Raw genomic sequence first — 22,600 nt, 5'->3', positions numbered from 1 at the left:
CCCATTTACATTTAGAATTTAATGATTACATTCATCAAAATATTGTTTAATCGATTCTAAATTCAAAGCTAAAAAATATTTTTTATTTAGGACTTTATTAAAAAAAAGTATGGCAATAACTGCATTATAGCTCGAAGGAAAACAGGGATAGTAATGTGACCTCCCACAAAAATAGATTTAAAAAGTTGGTTTTGTTTAAAAAAAAAAACATAATATTTGTTATATAAAATTAACGAAAAAGTAAAATATTATAGAATGTATACAATTGTACAATATAACATATAACTTTTTCTGAATATAGACTGCTCAATATTAAAAATCTATAATACATGTAACACATAAGTTATAGATTATGAACAGAACTATAATCGATTTAATGAATAATTATTTTGAATTTGATTTTATGAAAATCTTGAAAAATAAAGAGAGGCCATCAGCAATCAACACGCTAAGGAAGCTATATAAACAAAATACTATTGTTTAATTATGTATAATTCAAAATACAGCTAAATAAAATAACAAATAAATAACAAACGATAAAATAATAAATAATACACTCAAATATATATATATATTTGTATGCTAATACGTTCAAGTTTAAGAAGAATAAGGAAATATGTGTAATAATTAATTTTGAAATAAATAATAATGAAAGTATCTTGAAAACATTTTAAAATACTTGGAAAAAAAATGCGTTATAATGAATGCTCTTGTGTATCATAGTATAATTAGTATTATGGTGTAACGGCTAGATACTAAATAAATAATTCCATAAGTAAAATCACTAGAATTCGCCACCTAATAGTAGATATTAAGAGGAGCTATTACACACTATCCATAATACCATCTTCTCCTTTATCCTTTCCCCATATCGCTTCTTTGCCATTCCATTTCTTTTTCTTTTTTGTCACCGTAATTTTTTAAAGGAAATTATTTCGTCAGATGCATGACTGTGTGAAAATCGATAACACATATGGTATATCAACGACAAATGATTATCTACGCATGAAACAAAAAGATGAGTTCGAAACTTTCGATGAACCCTTTCGACCAATTACGACATTTTCGACATTTACATTGAGTAAGGTCGATATTGATTAGTATAAAATAGTATCAAAACACGCGAATCTGTATTTTTCATCACTGTTTAACATTCACGTTAATATAAGGTTTGCGCGCAAAAATATGTGATAATATGCTTGAGTAAAAAGCCTTTGACAAATTAGTAGATTATAAATTTTACGATAGATTTTGTCTCCGGGAAAGTTAAGACGCGCACGCCGTCCCCTCCCACCTGCCCCAACATATAAGAGACACTGGGCGCGTTCAAGTTAACAAAGCGGCTAGCCTGCTCGCCGAGCAAATGAACATAATTGGTTATTACTTATAGATCCAACCAATCATATTCAATCGTTCGATAAGCATGCCTAGCCGCTTTGCCGTCTTGAACTCGCCCATTGCTTATGTTTGCATAAATTTGTACGCGCAAATATGCGCGTTTTTTACATAACATGTGTAAGTGGCTCGCGATGCAAATGTAATAAAACCGATATAAAACTTCTGTAGTCTTGTAAAAGAAATAATACTTGATCGCGATAGTGAGAAGCGCTATTAGTTTCCAAAATTTAAAGTTTATGACTGTTTCGCTTTATTTGAGATAAAATTATGTAAACTGTGAAGTAATAATGGAATGTACGTATTTTGAGATAATCAAACCCTATATGATCTAATATCCAATATGACCTACTTGCTGTTTGTAGGTAATTACAGGTGAATTCATCTCTATAGCACTAATAATGCAGACTGTCCATCTGATTCGATTATATCAGTTTATTGCTCAATTTGTTCAATCTGTTATTGTCAGTGAAGCAAAATGTAGAACATGGTGACCATGATGTAATATTTCGTATATATGTGAATAATTGCTTTCTGTAACTATCAAGAGATGGTTATTAATTTATGTTATTGTAGTTCTGCATTTACAACATAATTGTATTCAGTTTATATTTTCATTACAACATTTATAATCAAAGAGAGGCAACTCTTTGTAAGGTAGAATCAATATAACCAACCTAAGCATACTGAATGTACACACATCGATTATAATGTTTTTTTGTTACTTTTGTCATTCCAGAGCATGGAGATTCTAATTTACTTATCAAACATCGTGAAGATAAGTAGATATAAATAGATAAGTCAATTATTTGGAAAATAATTCTTTGTGTATTCTTACAGATCAATAAACATGTCAATATGTTAATAAACTTATAATCTTATAAAAGTAACATTGTAGATCACTTTATTTTTCATTTCTCTAACATTTATTTTACAAAACAGAGAAAAATATAGATATACCTACAAGATCGTATTAGGTACATATAGTAACCAATATGATCTTAATGCTATTTTTCTCAAATTATTCACTGCCCCCACGCAAATATTAGAAAACGTTTTATACTTTTTTTTATGTTCAGAAATGTTTCCTGTTTTGAATTTAACTATTAGTTTTCAATTTTGGACACAATAAAAAGTTAGAAAGGATTGCAAAGCTTAGGTAGGCGATGTAGGGTCCGGTTACCTTAGTATACATATAATTCGCCAATTTTCAACAAATAATAATTTTAAAAAATTTATATTATATTTTTATATAATATTTGTTTTCTAATTATTTTATAAAAATTTCGTTTAAATTAAAATATAACATGCTGGAAATAAGTATTAACTTAAAACTTTAATAAATTATAATAACAATTACAGTAAATTAATGAAAATACATATAATACGTATAATACTTTTGAAAACAGTGAAACTTGAAAAGTTTAATAAGAAGTATAAAACAAGAAATTAATTCAATCAATGCGCATGATTACCAGAAGAATTTGAAGTTGCAGACTGGCGTTTGAAAAAGAAAATAAATGGCATTCACACTATAGCATCTTTCATTTTTTATATAATTCAAATATATTCCAAGAGCTTTTTTTCATTGGTTTATTTTGCAAGAAAATGCAACGCAGTCGTGGCGCCTAGCCCAGCTTATGCAATGGCGAATGCAAATTAAACGAAATTAAACAGTTAATTAAAGTGCTGGAGCCCCCGGAGAAGTTAATTGAGATTCTTGGGAGATTTGTCGCGCGGAATGTCTTAATTTAGTCCCTTAAGCGCCCTAACTCGCCTTAACAACTTAGAATAATTGGATAACACTGCCGAGGCGCTCTCACCGCTAGAAGGAGGAAAATTTAGTCTTTCAGCATGGACATCTCCTTTTTTAAACGCGTCGCAATTCGCGTTATACGTTCAAAATAATTCTGTCGGTTTTTCCCTAGCGAAAAATTTTTACTTGTCAGTACAACTTTGTGTACAACTATTTGTTTTCCACACATGACCGAAAATAAAACAATAAACTTTCATATACAAATAGACTTATTGTATTGCATTCTCTTTTTTTTTCATTGAAAATAATGACTCTCTAGTTTTCAAATGGAAAACTAGAGAGTTTTCGGTTTGGAAAAATTTTTCATTTTAAAATATAACAGATATGATAATATTCTAAGCATTTTATTAATAGATACCATATTAATTAATGAAAATAATCTTATACCATTACGATCCAATAAGGAAGATTAGATTGTATAATAGTACACATGTAAATGTTTAAACTGTTTGATAAACTTCATACAATTTTAGTTATCTATGAGACATTACTGTTTTTTTTTAATTTTAGAATTTCATTTTTAATTTTTTATTTGACGAATATACATTTTGTCTGTGTTATACGTAAAATATAAATAATGAAATTTACAATATATATATATATATATCTACAATGTTAAAATTATACGTTTATAGTTTATTGTTTTATTTTCCCAATTCTCATGTAACGAAAGCAAAAACTCCGTACATATTTTGCACATTTTAATGATTATATTTTAATTTGCAGCGTATATTTTTACGATACATAATATTTTAATTATTATTTTGATAATAATTAAAATAAAATAATTAAAATACTGGATGTAATGTGTAAAGTATACATATTAAAATCAATGTTATGTGAGGTAGTAGAAAATCTAATAATGTTAAGAATTATTTATAAAAATCTTGTTATTGACGCTAAACAATCGCACAATTTTCACGTGTACACAAAATATAGATTGTTGAGGACACCATACTTGTGATTGTTATGATTAATCGTTTTCTATTATTTTTCGCTTTCTTTTATTTTAATGTATATATATTATAAATAAGATCAAAATCTAAATTAATCAAAAGTTTTTGTAGATGAGAGATGGCTTGTTGGGAATCCATTGAGGAACTCTTTATCTATTCAATATCTTTGCTCGGCATATATACGATCTAATTCGTATTCTTCCTCCGATTGATTGTCATGAGTTTTTCCGAATTGAGCAGAGAAATAATTTTCTCTCATTATACTCTTGTCGCGACGTCAATCATTTGACCCTCGTTGCCGCAGTACCTAATCGTATAATCCGCTCCAACAAATCAATTCGGGTCTCTGACAAAAGCACCACTTCACTCGCTCTATAGCTTCTGCCTGGCAACTATGTTGATTACGAATATAGAGAATTTTGCACGAATTTTGCTCGAATCATTTGGCATAATATATTTTGATGCGAGACATCATCAAAGTTCGAAATTTGCTCCATGATGAGATTTTGCGTATATTTGTCAAATATTAATTGCAAGAATTATTCATGAACTTACAAAAATGTACAATAATGTACTTAAAACCGGTCATAGTGTTAATAATAATGTAAGAAACGAGAAAGAGAAAGATAAATAATGTATTAAAAGTAAAATAGTATAATATATAGTGTAAAATAAAGATAGTATTCCATTGTATACTTGTAGGTTTCTATCAAATTATACAACAATAAATCTGCTCTTTAGACGCTAGAGAGCAGATTTACATTTTAAATCATTATATTCTAATTATATTCTCTCTTTTTTAGTTTATTTTAATTACGTTTGTAATGAATAAGAAATGCGATTTGTGTAAAATGCTCTTTAGATATACGAACGCTTATTAGATTTTTGATAAATTAGATATAAAAATTTATTTAACATAATACATTGTATATAATCACAGAATTTATAATTTTTATACATTTAAAATCTTTTCTTATTTTGTGTAATACTTTTTAAATCAATGCATCATAATATTATAAATTAGAAAAAAATTATCTAATCTATATTTAGATATTTAATTTTACACTGACCGACTACATTCAATTTTGAATTAATGGTTTGGCATTACAAACGATATCGATCTACTCCCAGTAAAGACATGCGCGCTGCTAACGGGGTAGGTAACTATGGTTCGTCATCCCATAAACTTGTCGGCATTGTTTCAAGGCAACGTACATACGGCTGGCTATCAATCGGCCTTTTCGCGCGAGGCACTCACCTCATAAATTCTCACCCTTTGACACGTGCCCGATACGAACCCCTAGACCCGGCGGGGATCAGGGACAACTATGGCGCTGCGCGTCGGCGCGACAGTGACAACCCCCTTGGCGTAGAAGCTTTACCCCTTGGGACCTGCGGGACGTTAATGAAATAACACGGGAATTAGTCTCGGACATTACCGACAAACTATGTCCATTACCACATCCCGCGAAAGTATAGCACCCCACGAAAGCTGAACTTTGAGGGTTTGTTGCATCAGGACAAATTGGGAAAGGCCTAAAAATTCAAAGTAAACTGTAGTTTTTTTTACGTCGTATGTATGTAATTATACTTACTTAAAATTCATTATTATATTTTTTCATCAAAATTATATATATTATATTGAATATTGTAAATTTATAAAGTAAACAGGCTCGTAAGATTGCAAAGCAAAGTTACAATGTTTAATGGCCTATAACATGTAATAACAAGTAGTAATTAATATCCGTTGTCATAACCATACAATAACAAAGACGTTTGGATTTACTTAGTCTTTTTCAGTTCGTAATAATTACATCACTCTGTTCATCTAATCTAAACATTATTAATTAACAACTATGAAAATTAATACAGCCAATTTGTGAATAATTTTTGAACGTATTATTTGTACTTATCTCTAACATATGACAGTAAATTTTGATAGGTATACGCGGTTTTTATAAAGATCATGTTAGTATTGCTAGATAGATATAATTGCCAGAATAGAATGTAACAATAGATATTCTCCCGGTCAATTAGCATTACAATATTGTAAAATAATATGAGTGTTGTACATTTGAACTTTTTGATCCCGTGAAGATTGAGAAAACAAATGTATAAACTATTATGTATATATATTATATATATATATATAATATACATATGTGTATATATATATATATATAGTGTATGTATGTTGTTGCAGAGCTTTTAAGCGAACGCGTGTAAGTCGCTCAAATTGGTACGGATTTCCAGCCTAACACCTCGATTGTCTTCCCTAAAGAGTACTTCGCAGGCACATACGTGAAATCATGTCTCAAACACACGCGCGTCGTTGTTGCTCCTCTCCCCTTCATCGTGTCTTGCCGCAATACGTTCTCTCTCGTTTCTTTCTCTTTTTTGATCTCACTTTCTTGCTCTCGTAGTTTCATCGTATAATTGTCTTCCTTTCTCCTATCTACAAAATCCTTTCCTTGTTGATCCCTCTTTTGCTCACGTATATACCACCCTTTCTCTTATTCGTTCATCCCTTCGTTACTCATGCATTTCATTCCCTTTCTATTCCCCTCTTTTTGTTTTTTTCTTTTTAATGTACTAATCTCTCTGTCGTATGTCGTCTACTCTTGCATTTATTCATTCTTTAGTTGTGTGGCTTTCAGTTTTTTCCTCTTTTATTGTTATTCTTACCACATAAATTTTTTTCTTTAGTTAGTTTTTCTTTCAATTAATTTAATTTCAGAATTTTTGTATATATATATTTTCTCTTATTTATTTTTCTTTCTCTTATTCGATTTTTTAACAAAACTATCTTTTTGTTTTTTTATTTCTGTTGTTCTTGTATATTTATTTTTACATCAGATTATATGAATATCTTATTTATACTTACATTTTTTAATTTAATTTTTATATTCTTAATTCAAGGTATATGAATATAATATTTTTTAAGTTTACTAATAATAACCTAATTTTTAGTCAACTAATTACTATTTCTCTCTCTCTCTCTCTCTCTCTCTCTCAATTATTAAAATTTCTCAAACTTGTATATTGTTAATATTATTATAAATAGCAAGCGAGATATACTGAAGCAAATTTTAATGTAAATCTAAGAACAGAGAAAACTCGATTTTTTCGAGGGAAATCGCATGTCAAGTTATCAAGAAGATACGCTCGAGCAGTGTGTTGAATGGGCCGGCGTGTCCCGCAGCCGTCCGCGTGCACGCCTTCGACCGTAAAAGAGACCCGTAGAGGACTCCTTTCAAGAAGTAACCGCAAATCCTAGTATAATACTAATAGGGCCATAATAGGGTCAATAGGGCTTAGCCGTGCGACGACAATAAGATCTTGTCAAAATACGCCGAGTAACACGAGCCTAGGAAACGGATTTTTCTCAATGGGGGTCTGTCTGTCCCCCTCTACTGCATCAACTGGTACGACACGATGCGCATTATGAGGTTTTCAAAAAATCTGAAACCTTCCACCCGAGTGCGCGATTGAGGTTTAAATTTCATCACGTTCGGTAGTCGTGAAAAGAAGATGGATAGGAAAAACCGAAGAATGCCATATCAGTCTAACTCTATTGGGATTTCAAATGAACAGTTTCACACACGATATATGTGGCACTTACACTGAATGCTAGCTCAATTTTCGGCAAAATTTTCTCTACAAACGAAATAGTTTTTATGTAATCACTTAATCAGTGTTATTACGCGAGGGGCAGAAAATAAGTATTCAGAAAGTAACGCACTATATTTTTTTTCGACCAATAATAAAAATAGAAAAGTGAAATTTTACGTGTTGCTAATTTCAAGTTTGTCGAGCTTTTGTATAAAATTATACGGCACTTTGATAGACATAACAGTTGCAATAATTTTGACAAATACACTCACAATATTTGTGTGCTGTGCATGAAAGTTGTGTAGTCGATAGGAACATCTATTAATTAACCAAAAATTTGATTATACAAGGTATTCCCGGGTTAAACCGCCAAACTTAAAATATGAATTCAGAACCTCAAAACAAACAAAAATTTTCCTTTGGACGTATACTTGCAAACGCTTCGTTCAAGAGATATTTACTTCTGAAGTTATAGAACTGTAGGAATGATATGTCGAAATGATGTCATGATAGGAATGATAATGTCGAAATAATGTCGAAATAAGATCTATCCTCTTTATTGCTTTACAATAATCAAACTTTAATTATTAAATGTTTTGTTTAAAATGATGACCTCTAGCCCGGAGACAAGTATTACATCTATCGATGTTTATTCTACAAAAGCATTCAACGAACTAATAGCTACGAACTACAAGCTACAACTACCAGTTTTGCGAACAAAAGCCTATTAATGACCTTCGAGCTTCAAAACAAAAATAAGAGCTATTTCAATTATTCATTCCTACTGTTATGTATAATTTCAGAAGTAAATATCTCTAGAACGAAGCGTTTGCGAGCATACGTCAAGAGGAAAATTTTTGTTTGTTTTGAGGTCCTGAATTCATATTTTAAGTTTTGCAGTTTAACCCGGGAACACCCTGTGTATAGCTCATGATTTGTAACGCGAGTTGTTTGCAAACGCTATTTTAAAAAATTATTGCAGCTGCTCCATTTGTTGGAATGTCGTATAATTTTATACAAAAGCTCGACAAACTTGAAGTTTACTTATAATATAAAATTTCACTTTCTTATCTTTGTTATTGGCCGAGAAAAAATGTAACCATTTTCTAAACGCCTCTCGTATATGTATCATGATGTGTTAGCTAACGGCAATATAAAAAAGTTGATCTTATAATATGTTGGCATTTTCTATATTAATATTAATATGGAGATCTAGTACATTTTGAATTAATTAAAAATAATATAAAATTCATATATACGTATCTATAAAATATCTAGAAGTCTCTCTCTTTCTCTTTCGATCATTTTATCGGTTTTATTGTATTATTAAGATATATATGTATGTGTGTGATTTGGAACATGTTTTGTATCAAAGGTTCAAAATTACGTCTCTAAATATGTAATGCTTAAGATTTAGAATAATCAGAGTGTTCAACATAAGACAATTTTTTCGCGCGAACAAAAATATCGTTATATATAAGATTTTCTTAAAAGAAGCGTACCGCTTTTCATAAACGAATAGTGAATTAGGCTTGTTTAATCTTCTGTCGCGACGGGCTTGTACTTTTCTGGATTAATTTATCAAACAAACGTGCAAACCTGGGTCAAGCTTGGCGTCCCTATTTTAAGACGCCAACTCGTTAAAGTCATTTGAGGGTGCAGTTCCGCCACCATCATTGCTAACCTTCCCTCCGTGAAAACGCAAAGTCTATTTTGCACCCACCGACAAGCCCCAACTTTCTTAGAAGGCAAATCTTTTCCAACCCCTGTTTTTCTCCACCCTAGCATCCACGTCGTGCATGGCGGGATGACTTTATCAGAACATGGCTACGCTGCGAAATGTCTTAATATACTGTGTTTCTTACGTACTAAAAATGTTTTTACAATATTAAAGAATATCCGTTTTTTATTATATAGCAAAATTAAAAGAATAATTAACAATTAAATATTAATTTTAATGTATGTATTTAAATAGTGAGCATATAGTAAATATAAAAGAATACGACTGCGAATATTTTTTAAAAAGTAAAAAGATTATTTCTACATAACGTCACACAAAATAGTTCATATTTTACAAGGTACTATAGAATATGCTAAAATAGTGCAAATAATCATGTTTGTCACATGTTAACTAAGCAAATGTTCTGACAAATTCTCGCAATTGTAAAATGTAATGTATTTGCAATTGAGCGCAAATAACTTAAAAAAAAATTTTCTATTTTCTTTGGAGAGGCTAAGATACATTTTTAATGTTTCGTTGTGGTTTAAGATTTTGAATTAATTAATTTCGACACTTGTCATCAATATTGCTGAAAAAAATAGAAAAGCCCATTCTTGTATATACATATAAGAATTATTTAAATCAGATTATCCATAAGATCATAAACCTCTTTTCCTTTGAAACAGAGAGAAATTTTGTAATAAAATTTTAATTAATTAAATTACGGTTAATTCTGAATATTGAGTAATTATGAGTGGCACACTTAAGCCAGATCATAATGTATGTATGTTTATGTAGATAGAAATAATAATTAAGAGCATTGAGATCTTATATTAGTACGCAGTAATGAAATAATTGTCACATTAATTTCACAAAGTTTGCGTTAATATGTATTATTATATCTATTAATATAATGATACATCACAAGAATGGAAATTTTACGTTAAACTATCAATCTTACTTTATACTTATGGATAAAAAAAAAAAATTAGATAAATATTATTTATTAATCTTACTCTCTATTTGCAGACTTAAATTTGTAGTGAAATGTACTAGTTAGTGATAAAAACTATTGTAATTGATTAATTATTAATTAGCATTTTTATTGATAATTTAATTAATATTGATTTTTTTGTTTTAGGATTTTCACAATCAAAAGGGTCATTCTCCAATACAAGTCCAGGTGAGATTTTTTAATAAAAATATGACATTTCTAACATAATAATAACATTACAGTAAATTTTAAAATATGATTCTAGTTACTTAAGAAAATGTAAAATAATTTATATAAAACGTATCAATAATCAAATGTAAAAAAAAATAATGAATAAGATTAATTTTAAATATTTATAAATATTTACGTTAATATATATATTTTAAAAATCAAATAAAATATGAGCTAAAAGAAAAATAAGAATTGTAGTTTTGTCAAGCAAAAGCATATTATGAAAAATTATCAAAAAAATAAATTATAACTTAAGGATAGAGAAGGAAACTTGATATCAAATAGGGATCTGCTGTGTATAGTAGATAAATTTTATACAACACTTTATATGAATCAGATCCACTTGTTAGATATAAATAAACAGTCATTAAATAAAGTATAGAATTAAAGTTCAGAAAACATTTCGGAGATTTCAAAAGACGAGATTTACCACGCTCTCAAGAAGATGTAAAACAATAAAGCTCCTGGGGAGGATGGTGTCACAGAAAATGTAGTGACAGAAGTAAACAATAGGAGGGCATTTTTAATCGATAAAATTTAAAAGTTTTCCAATCTCTGGCTCTATAGAAACATATATATTAATCTATTATTATGTTGGTAGTATAAGACGATTACGTTATATAAAAAATCTTCAAGTGTATTGAAATAAAAATTAGAATTCTCATTATTTTGTAAATTGTAACGAATTACAATCTCGTTAGTTAATCATAAATAATATTTACAAACATGATATTTGGAATTCTATACAACAGTGAGTTCTACAGATGCTATAACCATTATCGCCATATGATGACATCGTGTGCACATTGAAAAAAACTGCTTATGTATTCATGTGCGCGATGATTTCGATTTTTCCGAGCCATTAAGCGCGATCCGTTTAGCCCGCAAAGCGATGTCGTTCGAAACAAGAAACGACAAGTTAAAAATGATTACTGAGGATGAGTTTCACATTTAATGGGGATAAGTTTCTGTATTACTTGCTACAAATTTATTGTCACCATTATATCTCTATCAATGTTATATAAGATGTGTCGCTAATGCCATTTTTTTAACATGAAATTAAATATGCATTAATTTGAAATGAATTTATCTAATTATTTGTCTACCAATGAAACTTTTTAATGGTTAGTAACAATTGCTTGCAAAAATAATATTGTTTGGAACTTTTGTGCGTTTAGTAGATATATTATAATTATTTATGTTTTTGATGAAAACATCTTAAAGTAATTTTCTTTAGTTATTAATTTAAGTGTCAACATTATTTAAGAATAAAATATACAGATGATATTATATATACGTGGTGTCCCGAAATTCGCGAATCAAAATATCACAGTAACAAAGTTTTCAAAAGATTAAATAAAAAAGTTACGTATACATTTTTATCTTAAGCAACAGTTCGTGTAATAATAAGGATTTAAATATGGCCAATATGGACTACGTTTAAACTAAAATCTGTGCTTATTAATACTATCACACAAGCAATTGTTAGACAGATGACCTAATAGTATAATCTGTAATTGGCTATATTTAAACTCTATATCTCAAACACTACTGCTTGAAATAAAAATGTAAATATAAATTTTTTATTTAATTTTTTAAAAACTTTCTCGCTTAGTTTAATTCGTGAATTTTGGGACACCCTGTATACATAATATATATATATAATACATACACACATAAAACATGTATACATGTATACATATACGTATACATATACATATATTATATGTATATGTTTACGTATGATGTATAATGAAATAATTATTAAAGCAGATTAATGAGGAAATTTACCTTAATAAAATAGATATAGTTTTTTTCAAAGTAAATAAAATCAACATTATTTAATTCTAACTTTATATAAAAGATATAACCTTAGTGAGAGAGAGATAACATTTCAAAAAGCATAACACTTTTGAGGAGTCGAATTAAGATTTGACAGTATAGGGGCGTGGACACATTTACTCGAATTTCGAGTAAAAAAGTCTCCCGTTACCAATTAGCATTTCAATGTATTGAAGTGTGTTCAAAACCAATAATTCTTCAAAATATTTTGACATAGAATACAATATATCTGTACGAGATAAGTATTAGGCATGGGATCATTTAATTAAATATTAGATATAGATATCAATGTTTAGCGAATTGAGATATAAATATTGTCTTATTCTCACACAATTACACTTATTATTAAATTATTATAATTTTTTAGTTCCGTTTTATAGTGTTTTAATTTATTGTCCGATAATTTAAATCATTAAATTTTCTGTAATATCTATTATATGTATAGCTGATATTACATCGAATCGGTGCCAAAGAAAATTTGCATGTTCTCTTTGCGAAAAATCAATGACAATGTTGGACGGTTAAGCTTCACTTCCACATTGCTTCACTCCACATCGTGTTTCCGTACGTCTTCAATTTTCCAGCAATCTTTTCCGAGTAGCACCGCCACGCCACGCTGTTACCGCCGTGGGCGGCAACGCAAGTCTCCTTTTACTTGTAAGATTCTCCGCAGTATTTTCCTTTGCCGACAAATTGGACTATTACGCTCCTAACTCTTATACCTCAGAAATGCGTTTTCGCGAGAACCGCGTATTTCTCGTCTATCTACTACGTATTTGGGAGTTCACACTACGTTCTGCTCCGTTCCTATTTTTATTCTCTTATTTTTTGTTCTTTTTTTCTCTTTCTATCTTTGTCTTATACAAAATTCTTTACAACTCAAAGTACTACACAGTTGTTAAAACAACCAATTCTGACTGAAAGCCCCTTGTTACTAGATATCCGTTGTTGTCACGAGCAGCTTCTATGTGTCTGATATAAAAAAACCTCAGAGTCGCAAAAGAAGATATCGTGCTTTTATGAAGAAGTGTAAAGATTGTTTTGTCTTTAATTAATATAGTTCTTGTAATTGTGTATAGTTAATGATGTTATTGATGCAATTTTTATTAAATGTTGCCATGTGTCATGATGTTTCTGCTGAAATGAGTATTAATATTATTTATTGGGGTATTCATTGTTTTTTTACATACAATTTACATATAAATAACACACACATTAAATAGTATTCTTTTATTCTAATATATTAACATTTATATAAAAATATTGTTTAATAATTGGTGAGCTTAAAGGGATTTAGTTTATGAATAAATTGTAATAATTATCTTTAAAACATTAATCTAAATAATATGATATACACACACATAGCTATTAGGCTTCTAACTAAAAGATAAATGCAAAAGCTATACATGAAGAGGGATATATGCATGTTTTATCAAGGCATTGTGCCGTCTGCATATCTTATTTTATATAATAATATACATTTTAAATTATAAAGTCAATAATGACAATTCTCTAATCAATTGTTGCTTTATTGTAAAAATTGATTACTATAGCTTCGTATTAAATTTTTACTTTATGGATTTTGCTTCATGGAAAATATAATAATCATAATCATATTATACCTATGTACGTTACATTAATTGTAAGATATGATCAAGATCCCGCTTATTATTTTGTACATTATTTCAGTACTACTTTGTTGGAATGTACAGATTTATGAAATTTGTTGTGTTGCGAAGAATGAAATTATTAAAATAAATCAGCTAACTCTTATAGAAAGATTTTGTTATATAAACGCCGATACCGACATATCACTTTGTTTTTAGACAATTTTTCTTAAACAAAAGTTGAAAGAAAACTTTAAAAACACAATAAATACAAACTAGAGAAAGTATTTTCTATCAGATAATATAGCAGTTATTATAATAATATTTGCAATTTTGCAATAATTAACTTTTCCGTAAGATAAACAAAAATGAGCGTCTGACAAAATGGTCCCCAAAACTGGCACTGTAGATATAGTAATATCACATATTTTTGTTCTTTTTCTTTTACAGGATTCATCTGTATAAAATATCTACAAGTGAAAAAAATCGAATTAAAATTGATTTTAGAAACTATAAACATATACAACGAATATTATTAATAATATAGTCACTATTAAACTACTCAGTTTACAAAAAAATAGCAAGAATTTTATTTTCGCATTTATTGTAGTATTTATTTTGTATAGAAACTGATTTTGTATAGAAACAAGCCATAAATATATGAATTATGAGTTTTTACTTTTTTAATCATCTAAATGGATAATGTTTTTATTAGTATTAATAAAGTGCAATAGTTAGTTTCCGGGAAATAAAGAAGTGCTTTTTTAAAAGATCTATGTCAGACCTGTATTTGTACTTTAATTATAATAAATAGTAAATATTTGGTGCGAAATCAATATGTTCGAATTGCACTAATGATTTAAATTCACTAATTCCGTATTGATTGTTTTTTCTAAATTTCAAACCTTTTACTGCATATCTATATTAATATATGTGTATGTAGGTATGTATGTACCTACATTATTGATTGTACGATATATATATTTTTATTTAATAAAATATTATTTAGTATATATAACTAGAGATGCAACAAGCTGCATTATTAACGTTCATCATACCTGAAACACGTTATTGCAAGGAATCTGTACTTTCAGACAGACCAACGATTGCCCCATCGAAAGGGGCTGCGCGCTATGGAGCGTTTAGAGGAGTGCCAGAAGCATTCCCGTACTCCAATCCAATCATCTCGTTTCCTCTCGTATCGATTTCATCGTCCGCTAGAAATTTCCTCCGTGAAAAGAAATGTACAAGACAGCTGGAGAGGGGAGGACAAGCGACGGAACAGGGAATTACGGTGGTAACTCGCGAGACGGACGACGAGGAGAGAATAAAACCCGGTTTCTATAAACGATTTTGAAATTGTGTGCGTCTCGGCACGACTAGAAGCCCGAACTGGGGGTAGTGGGACAAAAAGGAGGCGGAAGTGCGCGAGTAGCTAGGAAGGGACGGCGAAAATCGAAGTTGGGAGTCGGCGTAAGACATAGAGAGCGAAGTAGGAATATGGCTCGTATTTTTCTTCTATGAAAAATTAAGTGCGTTCAACCATGAAGGAGTTTGTGCCTGATTACTAGCATCGCTTGAATATGGGAGCCTTGCCAATATTTTTATCGTAAAATGGTTTCCGTTCTAAAAACCTAACCTACGCTATACATATTTTGTTCCAATGTACTTTTAAAATCTATAGATATGCCTCGCGCGATATGACTCAATCAGCGCTGTAGAGAAATAAGCCTTGTTTTATTTAAAAAAACAAATAGGTCTGTGATTTTTGTGGCTGAACTAGTGCACACTTTTGGAATTTAAAATAAGCTAGGTATATGTTTAATGTTTGGTGAAAGCGAGAGAGAGGGAGTTCTAGTGCAGTTTAATGCAGAAATAAAAAACAGAACTAATATGTATATATAAAATATCTAAATAATTCCAAGACGAGTACTATAACGATGATTAAAATTTTCATCGCTTAATTGATTATTATCTCTACAGGTAACATATATATGTACATATTAAATAATAACATATATACTGATTAAAGCACAGATAAAACTAAAATAGAATAGAGAGAATAAAATATATTTAGCAATAGATTAATAAGCGGGAAATATTCATCACTATAAACAATGATATGGCAATAATATTGTAAGTGGCAGTAAAGTTAATATTAAAAATAAAATAAACAGAAAGAATAAAAAATAAGTTTTGTCTTCCTTTTTGTGAAATATCTTATATGTAGAAGTCGCATTAGACAACTAATAGGATAGCATTTCGAATAGTTAAATGCACTTTGAAATATAGAAGGACAGCATATATATATATATATAAATACGACGCGTGAATGTCATCATTTAACTATTGATTCTGATGGTTGGTTTATAAATCGGATATAAATTAATTTTGCGTTTTGAAGAAAAAGGTCATGTTGTGAATCTTGAGATTAAGACATGTAATTGCGAAAATAAGTTTTATAAAGCTTAAATATTTCGTAAGACACTTGCCGTTTAATTTATTTACTTGGAGTTCCATACGGGAACTATATATGTTCTAAAAAGTGACATTGTGAAAAGTACATTTTGGTCAAGTAACAAGCGAATTAAAATCAAAAGGTGACTTTATAGAAATGGAAATCTTTCAAATCAGATTTCCTGCTGTGATTGTCATTCCTTTTGTTTCTACTTTCTTTTTCTTGGTCACCTGTGATTGATTGTAACAGCAATAACAATTTGACATACGAGAGCATGCTTTTGTTTGCAGCAGTTCCTTTTTATTCAGCAGTTCCTTTTTATACAACTTTGTCGAGGGAGAGGATCATAACACATATTAGAGATGGAAACATAAGCGGAAAGGAAGAAAAAGGAAGAGAGATGTAGCTGAAGAAGGTAGAAAGATATATACTAGGGAGTCTACAGTGGAGGGGGAAACAAGAACATTAATTAAGAATTAACATGCGCATTGAAATTATTCTTAATTAGTAACATCGTTACCGGGAATATTTTCGTGTATGCGAGAATTTATAACGTTGCAATTCAAATAAAATATCAGCAAGATATTATAAAGATATCAGCAATATAAATATAAAGAATTAAAAGAGTGTTTAATTATGACCTTAAAATTTCGTAAAATTTACTTTGATATTAAATATTAGTCTGTAATTATAACAAGAAATGGAGTTTTGTGTGGACTTTACTAAGAAAAGAGTTTTACTAAAATATAAAATATACAACTTTTTGACTATATGCTTATGCAATACTAATAAGTTGGACAGAAGTTTGTCAATAAGCTTTTCTTAATAGACGACATTAAGCGGATTCGCGTGCGATTGTTTTCGCTTAATCAAATAACAGCTTCTTTTCATATTTTATCAGAAACAATAAATGTCGAATCACTTCAGTAGGATGACTCATGACTAAACTTTGCGCATACTTGTATGACCTATGAATTAGTTACAAGTGATTTGACAAATTTGTATGCGAGAAAATCAGAAATTGAAGAATTTCTAGGTTTTTATTGTTTATACTCTCTTGATACTTTTAATGAGTCTCTCGGTTGAATTGTAGGCAGAATCTATGTATATATTGCGTAGAGTATATGAAATTGTGACGTCATCGCCTGGTGGCCATTTTGGCTCAGCTGGTCATGACAAAAGGCAACTCGAACAACAGGACGCCATGTCCTGTCCCACGCCCGTCATACAATACAGACAATATATTCAATAATACGCATATGTCGATGTCATGGGCCCGTATATGTTTATTTGCATGCTCTGTGGGACACATACTAATTACAAATCTTTTATAACTTTTAAAGACATTTTAATTTCACATTAATTACATTTTGTAAATTAATATGATTATAAATTACAAGATATTGTACTTAATAATTTTAAAACTCTTTTTATTTTAAAAATTAAGATCAATCGGTGCAAATTAGATAGGTACAATAAAATGTTTTTGCTTCCAATCTTTATTCATGAACATTAAAAAAAATTCTCTGTAAGATAATTTATACTATTCGTTTAAAGGATGAAAGACATGAAATGAAGAAATGTTCAAAAGGAGGTGTGAAGAGGCAAGTTCTCGGTTCAGAAAATATTTTGACATGTACGGTTGGTGGCGGTGGTTGCATGTAGTGTGTCGGGTAAATTTTTTACGTAGGGGTTTTGGGTTACACTGTATGGGTTGGCGCTTTAAAGCGATACACGACTCGTATAAATATTGCGCGCCTGAAAATGCACCGTCAAGAGCACGTCCGGGCCATCCTCGACTCCTCGAGGCGGAATTGCGAAGAAAGGTAGACGGGCGAGGGTAGTGGAAAGAGAGAGCCCTTTCCACCCCTGCTTGTACTCTATCTTCTATACGGATACAGTGACTACATTGTGGGTTTAGGGTTCATTGTGCGTCCGGCACCATGGGTATTGTCGCGCTTTTTCGAGGGCCGGAGATTCACACCTTTTCACAGGCGCGATTTTCCACGATGAGCGCGTTCTATTGAGCGAAAGAGGATGAGACGAAAAATCAGAGGACGAACGAAAGTGCGATGTAAATCTTGCTTGGACACATCGTTTTTGAAAAAATGTATACAACTCGTGTTTTGTATAATTTTATTTTGTCCATAACAATAGTAACAAAAATTACTTATCGCTTTATTGCAAATGTAGTAAGAAGTGAATTATTTATGTATCTATTTAAATTGTATGTATTTGCGTCATTAATGCAAGATTGTATTAAATCAACAAATAGTGCACGATCATATAATTCTTTAATCATAATTTCTGTTTGCTTTTACTTGTGCTATGTGTAGTAATTATATTCATATTACAACGAAAGTATAAATTATAAATCATTTAACATTTTCGATTTTGATAATGTCGAAATTGATGTAATAATTGATATAATAATTGCCATTAATATTTTGATTTATGTGAGAGCATTGATAAGGATCCGAAATTGGATCGTAAAGTTTGCGATTGAGATTATTTTAAATAAATAAAATTTCACATTGACACTCTGTGTTGGCTCTAATCGGCATTATTTTATTGTATTGATTTATTTCAATTGAGCTTTAATATTCATTTTATTAATGAAATTGATATTAATTATTAAGTCGCATTTTCTTCTGCTATTCTCGCAATACATCGATATTTAATTGCGCTAATTTTAACGAGTCTACTAAGAAATGTATTTTCCGGCGTTTTATGAATTTGTAATCAAAGGAATTGTCAGGTTTCTCTCTCTCTCTTTCTCTCTCTTTGAAGAGACAATTAGACATTTCTTGCTAACTTGGAAGGGAGTCCGAGATGTTGAAGAGTTTGGTCTGATCATTAAGTTTCTTCCATAGCATCCTTCTACCAAAATTAGAGAACTTTTGCATTCCTTACATAAAATGTGATAATCAACATAAGTTACACGAGAAATAACTTATAACTTAAATATCAACATATGTAACTTGAATTAATGATTATTTTCATATTTATAAAATAAACATATATTACATATAACGATTCAGGAAATCCTATATTATTTTACTAGTTATTTTTTAGATATCTTTTTTGAAATATCTTTTCTTATCTTTTGGACATAGCTTTTTCCTAAAATAAATTCATTATAAAAGTTTATATATTTCTATTTTCTATATTACATTATATTATATATTTTATTAAATTTCTTATATATTAATATACATATACAAAATTAGTGATAGATATTATGAAAACATATTAAATATAAAAAATTACATAAAAATTATTAAAAAATAAAATAGATTTCCGTAATATTATTTTTTCTTTTATTTCAGCCTGTATTTGACGGTTCGCGGGTTATGTTTAGATCAACATGTGCAAGCGTAACTTTGTCTGGCGCCAAGAAACAAAATATGCAGCATAAGTTCAGAAATATAAAGTTACATTGAAAACAGCCGGTAGTCGACACTTTCCTGAAACGTTACATATGTCTTTAGAACGCCGCATTGCGGTGCTTTGGATAGACTACTTTCGGAGTTTCTCATAAAGTTTGGTACAACGCTGTTTAGTTAAGTTAAGTAGATAATAATTAGGTTTTACAAAGTATACTCTTTACTATTTCAAGTTAATATACTTATTGAAACAACAACTAAGTTGAGCAATCAAGATTGTCGTTTTAAAAATTATCTATTACCTATGTGTATTTTATAAAGAATTATTTTAATTTTAAATTACGATAATTGGATTTTCTAATATCAAATTTTTGACATTTTACGAGTATTTTATGACAGTTGTTATGAAATACTCGTAACTTTTTTAACGCTATTTTACGATTAAAATTCCTTTTACTAATGAGATGGTTAATTCTAGCACTTTGGCAAGTAATGATATTGACGGTACAATAAATACAAACAACGTGCACTATCCAAATAATTACGAATTTATTGAATCATGAAATGTTTCAATTTGTATATTCACTGTTCACTCGCTTTTCGACATTTAATGACATTATTTGCAAAAGCTCTGTTATTTATCATAATTATTCTATCCGCGTGATATTCCATATCATTCACACATAACTGTTTTAATTAGGATAAATTATCTGAATATATCAATATTAAATGACAAGTAGTACAAACATGGTGCAGTTATCAAGCGTTTCATCTGAACCTTTTTTCAATCAAGAGAATATTTATATTTACAAGTAAGGAGAGGAAAACAAAATATATATGTAAAAATTTTTACAATATAATATATATTATTATCTTTCATAATTTAAATGTAATAGAGGAGACGGTGGCCTATAATAATTTAGTTTTTGCGCGCAAACTGTGGGCGATACGCGTATCGACACACTAAAAAATTGGAATTGCCCTTTAGGTGAAAAAAAAAACATATTTTTTTTTACAAAAATATTCTGCATGAAGTAGCCTCAAAGATGATTTCTAACTGATATTTTGCAAAACATCGGTTAGAAATCATCTTTCAGGCTATTTCAAATATCGATTTATTTGTAAAATAAATCGTTACTTTTTTCATCTATAGGGCAATTTTCAAACGATTTTTAGCGTATCGATACGCATATCGTTTATTCCTAGCATAAACCTTATGTCAATGCGAATCAGCGCGAATGTTGAACAGCGATGAAAGATACAGACTCATGCTTTGAAGTTAGGGTGATTAGATCTAATCTAGATAAACTAGGACATTCCCGATTAAAAAGTAGTACAAAAGTAGAACACTAAGATTCAAAAATAGGACAAAAAGAGGACATTTTTAGTTAAATTGTAATACAAAATAAGTTCTATTTTTGAACTCAAAAGTAGAATAAGAAGAGTACATTTAAAAACTCTAAGTACATAAAATTATGTATTTAGTATTAGCAAAAAAGTGCTTTAATATAATATAATAACACCTAATAATTTTCAAACTTCAGATACATAGGTAGTAATGATCTAGTGATTAGTTTACTATGTATTTTATGTGCAATCGGCTTAATAACTTTCAGTTCTCTTGCTCTCTCTTTCTCTCTCTCTCTCTCTCTCTCTCTCTCTCTCTCTCTCTCTGTCTCTCTCAAAATGACTCCCAAAAAGAGTACTCCTCAGACACTCTGAAAACCCGGATGCTTTAAAAAAGAATACATGTCTAAGAAAAACCGGACATTTGGTCACTCTATTTAAAGTTCTATACTAATCAGTATATATCAATCTACTGGATGTAATTATCGAAATTCCAATTTCGTAATTGTCGAGAGGGTCACCGAAAGTTTCGAATTCGCGTATTCGTCTTTTTGTTTCATACATAATCATTTGTTGTTGATATTTGTGTTGTCGATTTTCGTACAGTCACACTTTTAAGAGGATCCTAAAGCAAAGCTCGAATTACGACCAACTGGAAAATCACCAGAGCTGTTTTTCCAGCGCATCGACACATGTCTTTATATACTACCACACCAATACCTCACGCAATCTATGATACACGCAATCGCACGTTCGTGTCAATTCGTATAACAAATTTGTCGCAATAAATCGTCTAAGTATAATTCTAAGAACTCGACATTATTTGTTTGTGCAAACTACGTGTTTGTGGATTACTATTTCGTAAGTACAGGTTACAAAACTTTTTATTAAGCAAATGTTGTCACGACTTGACAGCTTGAGACGTCATGTTACACTAAGAAATGGTACTAAATAAATATATCAATTTCGAAATTTTTGGTCGTTCTCGACATAAACTCCACTTCACAAACACGTATTAATGCGTATACTTTAATCCTGGAAAAGGATTTTCGAATCTGTGAAAGAGAAAAAAGTATTTGTCATACAAAAATTATATGATTTAGTCGGTAATACAGACGGCTTTAGGATCCCCTTAACGAAATAATTTTCTTTAAAACGGTTCTCTACAGTAAAACGCCTACAAAAACGCCTATATTACTATTTTTACTATATATGCCTATATATGCCTATATATGC

At 29.8% G+C, this 22,600-nt stretch overlaps 1 protein-coding gene across 1 annotated transcript in view; it reads left to right on the top strand.

The window, feature by feature from the left end:
• LOC108726136 (visual system homeobox 2) overlaps nt 1-22,600 on the top strand; it is a 65,753-nt gene that overhangs the window by 3,961 nt on the left and 39,192 nt on the right. Inside the window, exon 2 of the mRNA XM_018453525.1 lies at nt 10,641-10,682. Coding sequence (XP_018309027.1) covers nt 10,641-10,682 — 42 coding nt within the window. The remainder of the gene's footprint in view (nt 1-10,640; nt 10,683-22,600) is intronic.

The sequence above is a fragment of the Mycetomoellerius zeteki genome, unplaced genomic scaffold (genome assembly GCF_001594055.1).
Source record: "Mycetomoellerius zeteki isolate Tzet28-1 unplaced genomic scaffold, Tzet1.0 scaffold39, whole genome shotgun sequence".
In the NCBI taxonomy this organism is placed as follows: domain Eukaryota; kingdom Metazoa; phylum Arthropoda; class Insecta; order Hymenoptera; family Formicidae; genus Mycetomoellerius; species Mycetomoellerius zeteki.
The sequence above is the reverse complement of the archived record's forward strand: the minus strand, read 5'-3'. Positions and strand labels throughout refer to the sequence as shown.